Genomic DNA, 7,463 nt, shown 5'->3' on the forward strand with positions numbered 1-7,463 from the left:
CTTGGTAACCATGAATGAATGCATATTTGTCATTTTAACTGAACTTAGGACTGGTGGTGGTGTTTAAGATATTGTTGGTCATAGGTAATAGTAATTATTATCAAAAGATACTACTACTACTACTACTACTATTATCTGCTGGGTTCATGAATATTAATCACATTGTCAGCGTTCGCTCGAACTGATTTGCTGAAACCGAAACAGGGACGGTAATAGATGAGCGCCAACCGATGAGAGCAGTTCGCGCATTAGCTCCGCCCACTGCCGAGAAACCGGCATATCTTCTGCTTGTTCTTAAAAGCTGAATAATTCTACTTGTTGTCAGCGTGTTTATCGAGTGAAAAACTGTGTTGAACGCCTCTCACACACATACTGGCGTGTAAAATCTAAGAATTTATAGCCAATGGCTAATGTTAGACATTATTTAGTCGCCCAGAGTAAGAGTTAGTCGCAATGTAGAGGGTTGCCAATTATTTTAATGCAGTATAAGCCAGGGGTCTGCATGACAACCTACAGCATTCACAACAGCATGTTTTGATTAGGGCCTTTCGCACCGCGGGAACCTTTTCATAGTACCAGAACTAATTGTGGAACTACCCACTTTTTGGCATTTCGCACCGCCGGAACTGGGTGCGATTTTAGTACCGGACTGCCTTTTTCGAGAACCAAATTAGCTCCTACTCCGGAGCAGGGTCTAACCAGCACAACTGGTACTAATCGTGACGCAAGTAGACATTGATTGGCCAAACGCGTATGAAAACGCCCTCACCCGCCATGATTTAAAACTCTGTGTAAACATACTGTAAACATTGTCAACTTATTTTGCAAGTATGGAGAACAGCGATAGATGGACGGACGCTGAAGTGCAGGCACTTGTAGCAAATGTAGCACTGCCAGTTGTTGGAGATTCTAGTCCTCCTTTCCGTTCTTTCAATCGCTTTGCGTATACGTCAACTTTCCATGTCCATTATTGTGAAACCCGTGAGACACAACAAAAACACAGCTCCGATCACAGCGTCCTCCATCCTCCTGTTGTTAATGTTGTTCTTCTTTGTTTCTGTTGTTGAACGCCGCGCACAAATGACGTCTCTGTCGACCGGCTTATGTCACTTCTTAGTACACACTCTCGGTGCGAATGCAACCCTTTGAATGGTACTGGGAAATAGTTCGCGCAAAATCGTCCCAGTAATTTAGTACCGTACATTTAGTTCTGGAACTAAAGCAGTGCGAAAGACCCTATTGTTGTCAAAAGTACCGGTACTTTGGTATCAAGTCGAAACTGAAATTTACAAATTTAACAAATTCAGCCTTTCTGCAGCAGCAGTAGTAACAAGTACCGGGTCAATGCGGTACCTGCTAATAGGTGACTGCTTTCAAATGATCACATGCATGTTTTGTGTGAGCACTCTGTAAAGAGCATCAAAGGTTTCCATTTACAGTGTTTTTAGAACATTGAGCATTATTGCTGATGTTGAGCACTTGAACGAAAGGACAATGATTTTGTCAGAATTGACTAAGTAGCGCATCTCAAGACTATGGAGCCAGCACTTTCAAATGTATAATTCATTGTCATTAAAGCTATAGGTAGATATATTTAGCTAAAGGTTAAAAATAGATTTAATATTTGCATTTAGCAATTGTATTAAATCTAATTATTCTACAATCTTATTTCCCTTGCAGGCTTAATGATTGTGGCTTAACAGACAGAAGCTGTTCAGCTCTGGCTACAGTTCTTGGATCAGATACTAATCTGAAAGAGCTGAACATGAGCAATAATAATCTGCGGGATTCAGGAGTGAAGCTGCTCTGCACTGGACTGAAGAATATAGCGTGTAATTTGGAGATACTGAGGTAAGTTGTGTGATAATAGACAAAAATTACATTGAGCTCAACAAAAACATAAGGAGAAATCCAGACTTGAATAATGAACAAGTCTGTATGTTGTGCATGGAGATATTTTATATTTATGCCTGTCATGGTGTTCTTCTTCTGATTTGGTCTGTCACTGACTGTGCCTAAGCCAATGTGTTGTGTTATACCGTTTACAGAATGAATTTGATTATGGTGTGGATAACTTACATTTGATGGTGATATCATGTATATCTGCCATTAGTAAGAGATCAGAAAGATGTGTATTTACCCGACAGACAGCATCCACTAAACTTCACAAATTTCACTGAAGGAGTGCGAAGTCAAGGGAGCACAATAATTCTGATTAAATATTGTATTTGGCTAAAGTATTTGTTATCAATTTAAGGTTAAAACTGCACATGTGATGCAAGTAATGTTAATGAGTGGGGTAACTATAAAGAGATTATAACGTGTATTTGGATATAAATCTGTATAGTTATAGATCAGAGATATTTTGTTAAGGTTCCAAGAAGTCCGTTCTCTATGCTCCCGTCCCAGCGGAGGTCAAGACAATACTTTTTTGGAATTGTTATTCATATTTCCATCTGGGCAGCAGTGGTACTTTGTAAAAAAACAAACAAACAAAAACAGTCAAAGTCACCAAAAATGAAGATTTTGGACCCCGAGAGTCAAAGCAGTGGTGTCTAAGAATAAAAAAATAATAATAATGAAAAGAAAATATTTCTTTCATCAATTCGGCTTAATTAGATATTTTATCAGGCTATTATTATTTTTACATTTTTACATTGCATTTACTGATAAGAGATACTGTATGGGGTTCAGAGTTTACTCTTGAAGTCTGGACCATTTTTATATTTTGCTTAAAATAAGTGTCTTCTAAAATAAACACACAACATACATAATGAAAATGCTCTCTTATTATGAGCAGAAAAGTTAACTAGTCAAGTCACCTTTATTTATATAACACTTTATACAATGCAGATAGTTTCAAAGCAGCTTTACAGTGATAAACAATTTAATGACAATTATCAAGAATTATTCTAAACAATTATTTTACTAATTTCAAAGTTTTAATTGTCTTTACCTTGCCATTTACAACGAATTTCCCCAGTTATAATTGTTTATAATTGTTTATGAAATGCTCTTTAACATAGTATATTTGGCCTAATTCTAAATGTAGATTTAAAAAATCTTAATACCTGATTTGTCATACAGTTATACACTGTGTTTTGGACCGATAAAACTAACTATATTTGCTGCATTCTTGTAATTTTGTTTTTATAGTTAGCCGTTATGTTTTTCCAGTGGTCACTAATACTCTCACCTCGCAATAGTAAGGCAGTCTCTGGCCTTAGTAACCCTGAAGACATTGAGCTTGTTCAGGTGTGTTTGATCAGGGCTGGATCTAAACTCTGCAGGACTGAAGCCCTGCTCTAAACCTGCCGCTCACATAAAACCTTCTGCAGTTTTACATTTTCAAAAGACTTTGAATTTGAACGTTCTGTAGGATTTATAAGCTTGTTTCCAAATAATGTCCTCACAAGGTCAGAATTTACTGGTATTACTATCCTAAGTGAATACCATAAAATTATCACAAAATACAAAATAATAATGAAAAAAAATTTTTAACAAAAATATATTGCATTGAATTTTACTGAATAGAGAAAAGTTAAATTTCAGGTGTTCTGTCACTTTTGACCATGTGTGAGTCGCATCAGAGAGTTAAATCTTGAGAATGACTATAACCTGGAGAAATTAAAGTGAATTGATGTATAATGATTTAAAGTTCTCTTTTTTTGTTTGACTCCATATTCAGTTGTCAGTTTTTGCTTTGGAAGTTTTAGTTCATTTGTAAAAGTAACTAAATATAATTAACTTTAGGTATTTATATTGTTCAGTAGAATAGCTGATTAATCATCTGAATGTTATATTTTTATTCCTGTTCTAGACTCTCAGACTGCAGCGTCACTGAAGAAGGTAATAAAGCTCTGGCTTCAGCTCTGAGATCAAACCCTTCACACCTGATAGAGCTGGATCTCTCTGGAAATGATCCTGGACCATCAGGAGTGAAGCAGCTCGATGATTTACTACAGGATCCAAACTGTCAGCTGAAGACACTGAGGTGAGACATGCTCAAACATCACTATATTAATAAATGATGTGCAGGCTAAATATTTCAGCAATAATCTGGACCGTTTGTTGGATCAGAATGATCCGATCAGATGCTGCTGGTTGACTGACAACAGTTTAGTTGTGCTGCAGTTCTGGAGTATGACATACCTTCATAATTAAGCTTGTTTTTAGAATATATATATATATATTTTAAATCTAATCCTGCTTCATCTGGTCTTCTGCAGGTTTTTGGGTCCTGCTGCAGAAGAAGCCTGTCAGTATGTGAGAGGAATTGTGGGTAAAAACCCGTTACTCCTGAGAGAGCTGGATCTGAGTAGACGTAAACTAGGAGACACACGAGTGAATCAGATCGCTGCTCTACTGCAGGATAAACACTGTACACTCAACACACTGAAGTGAGTATTAATAGTTTATTTACAATAGGGCTTTTCACATTGTGCTTAACCCTGGGTTATCGTCGTTCTAAACACCACTTTTAACCCCGGGTAAAGACACGTTTCACACCTGTAATGTGAAAGCGGTGTTAGCACGTGTTTTTACCCGGGGTTATGAAAGCCTGCTCCGCAGCAGGTTAGCACTGCATTCGTGATGTTAAGTCAAGTCAAGTCAAGTCCCCTTTATTTATATAGCGCTTTTAACAATACAGATTGTGTCAAAGCAACTGAACAGCATTAATTAGGAAAATAGTGTGTCAATAATGCAAAATGACAATAGTAAACACTCATTTTTCAGTTAAAGACAGTTCATCATTGAATTTAGTGATGTCATCATCCAGCTCAGTTCAGTTGTTAACCTCGCAGTGCGGTGCTAAGTTTGTTCAGTTTGAAGCGGAGCGGTGTTTGCTAGCTGCTGCTGGACGCTTGGCAACAGACAGCCAATCAGAACTTGAGCAGCGAGGCTCATGTCACGTCAGGAACAGGACACGTGTGTCGTGTAAACAGCAGCCGCTGAGAGAAAAGTAAGAAATGTCAAAAAACGGAAAGCGTGTGAACTGGAATGAGGAGGAGGTTTGTCTTTGTTCTCTTGCCTTTGTGCGTCTCATGAGGCTTAAAACGGCTAAAGACCTACGCGGCGACATTTTTTTAATAACTGGCAAGACACGGGAAAAGCCATGTACTGGTTGCCTGCTGTTCGTCCAATCAGTCACAGTGACACCGCAGATATGCAAATCAGAAGGTTAACCCGGGGTCAGGAATGTACCATGTGAAGGGTCTGTGAATGAATAGCCAGGATTAACAGTTAACCCCAGGTATAGTATGAGCAGTGTGAAACATGATTACACATAACCCAGGATAGCGTTTATCTGGGGTTTACGATGACCCAGGGTTAACCTTTTCAAGAGTGAAAAGCCCTAGAGTTTCATTACTTGTGATAGTAATGTTACTGTAGCTGATAATAATATTTCCTTGCTTGTGTGAGTCAGAGCAGTTTTTACTCAACATCACAAAGAGCCACTATAATGTGAAATATTAAATTAAACAGCCAATGACAAAGAGACATCAAGCTTTAAGCAGTTCACTAAATCAGTTTGATCTTGAGTCAATAATTATTTACAGTTACTGTAGAGAGAGAGAAATTATTTTCTTCCAGAGTTTAGAAAACTCATTCAAACGAGTGATAGATTGTAAAAACAGCAGCGCTATAAACACAGATGTCTTTCCTAACATTAACAGCTCAGTTCTGTGTAAATTAAAGATAAATGTGCATATATTGATCTGTTTAAATATATGTCTGCTTAATGTGATCATGTTTGCTGATTGCTGACAAACATAACTATTCATAACTGCTTTCAGTTTAATGTTTGTCTTTCACAAAATATTAAATGTCTAATTTTGGTGCAGCATATACTGTAACTTGTAGAAATTGGGGGAAAAAAAGACTTTACCTGATTAAAAAAGTATGAATTATCAATCAGAGGACAGAAGCCATGACGTAGACTGTGTAAAACAAGTTTTTCATCCAAGTTTTGGTCATATTGATCATTTATAGGCCCTAGAAATTTGTGTATTAATTATGATACAGTAGGCTATTTTCATAAGTAGTCATTATACTAATTGTTGAACATAATGTTCTGATTTCTCTCTATGGTCCTGCCCTGTTTTGGGTTAATCTGGATTACCTGATGTTAACAAAAACACATGTGAATTAAAAAATGTATTAGTAAATGTTGAAACTGACTTTAAGGTTATTAAATGCTGTACTAGTCTTGTGCATCATTGGTTCATGTTAACTAATGTAGTTAATGATAACAAATGAAATCTTATTGTAAAGAGTCAGCTGTGTGTCTGAGAACCACAGACATAAACACATTTACCCCAGTGAGCAAAAAGTGATTGTGAAATTAATGCGTAAACTAACTTGGACAAATAGATCACATCTTAATGAGTTTGCTGATATTCAACCTTTGTAACTTTTGTGTAGTTGGTAATAAGTTTAATTGCCATATATCTGAAGTACGTTCTTTCTCTCTCTGTCTTCAGTCTGTGTGGATGCAGTATTACAGAGGAACAGAGTCTCGTCCTGACTTCAGCTCTGAACTCAAACCCATCACACCTGAGAGAACTGGAGCTGAGCAGGAATAAACTAGGAGACTCTGGAGTGAAGAGCCTCAGTGATCTACTGATGAACACACAATGCAAGCTGGAGAAACTAGAGTTAGTATCATTATACTCTACAGCAGCTACAGTCTGATTCATTTACTCATGATGTGTTTAACTCACATATGAACTTAGATCTGATTGATTGTGTTTTCTCTCTCTGTCTTCAGTCTGTGTGGATGCAGTATTACAGAGGAACAGAGTCTCGTCCTGACTTCAGCTCTGAACTCAAACCCATCACACCTGAGAGAACTGGAGCTGAGAGGGAATAAACTAGGAGACTCTGGAGTGAAAAACCTCAGTCATCTACTGATGAACACACAATGCAAGCTGGAGAAACTGAAGTACAATTAAAGTTTATTTATTTTAAGACAACAGGCCTTAAGTTATATTGTTTATAGCAGTGCACTGGTTTTGCCCTATTGGTCACATTTTGTATGTATTTTTTAATCTAGTTAGTAATTGTTTAATTTCCAGCATTTGATACAATGTACTGATTATGTGCATGCAGAAATCTGCCTTTTCAACAGAGAATAAAGAAGATAAAACATTAAATAAATAGTTACAAAGTGAAAAACTAAACAGTAGCTTCCAACAAACATAACTAGCGTGATTTGAAACAGACTTCTGGAAACTAAATGCTTGCTGTAGCACTTCAATAAGATGATCATCATAGATCTGATTGATTGTGTTTTCTCTCTCTGTCTTCAGTCTGTGTGAATGCAGTATTACAGAGGAACAGAGTCTCGTCCTGACTTCAGCTCTGAACTCAAACCCATCACACCTAAGAGAGCTGAATCTGAGAGGGAATAAACCACTAGGAGACTCTGGAGTGAAGAGCCTCAGTGATCTACTGATGAA

The 7,463-nt window shown here is 37.3% G+C and overlaps 1 protein-coding gene across 1 annotated transcript in view; it reads left to right on the forward strand.

Annotated features, from left to right (window-relative positions):
* The window catches only part of LOC107575994 (NACHT, LRR and PYD domains-containing protein 12-like), a gene marked incomplete at its 3' end in the record, with an annotated part of 21,267 nt that extends 13,812 nt beyond the window's left edge, over positions 1-7,455 (forward strand). Inside the window, 6 exon segments of the mRNA XM_016262284.1 lie at positions 1,681-1,851; positions 3,821-3,994; positions 4,230-4,400; positions 6,486-6,659; positions 6,773-6,946; positions 7,314-7,455. Of these exon segments, the coding sequence (XP_016117770.1) occupies positions 1,681-1,851; positions 3,821-3,994; positions 4,230-4,400; positions 6,486-6,659; positions 6,773-6,946; positions 7,314-7,455 (1,006 nt within the window).
* Positions 7,456-7,463: the final 8 nt, after the last annotated feature.

Source organism: Sinocyclocheilus grahami, unplaced genomic scaffold (assembly GCF_001515645.1).
Source record: "Sinocyclocheilus grahami isolate Dianchi unplaced genomic scaffold, SAMN03320097.WGS_v1.1 scaffold3092.1, whole genome shotgun sequence".
Taxonomy (NCBI): Eukaryota; Metazoa; Chordata; class Actinopteri; order Cypriniformes; family Cyprinidae; genus Sinocyclocheilus; species Sinocyclocheilus grahami.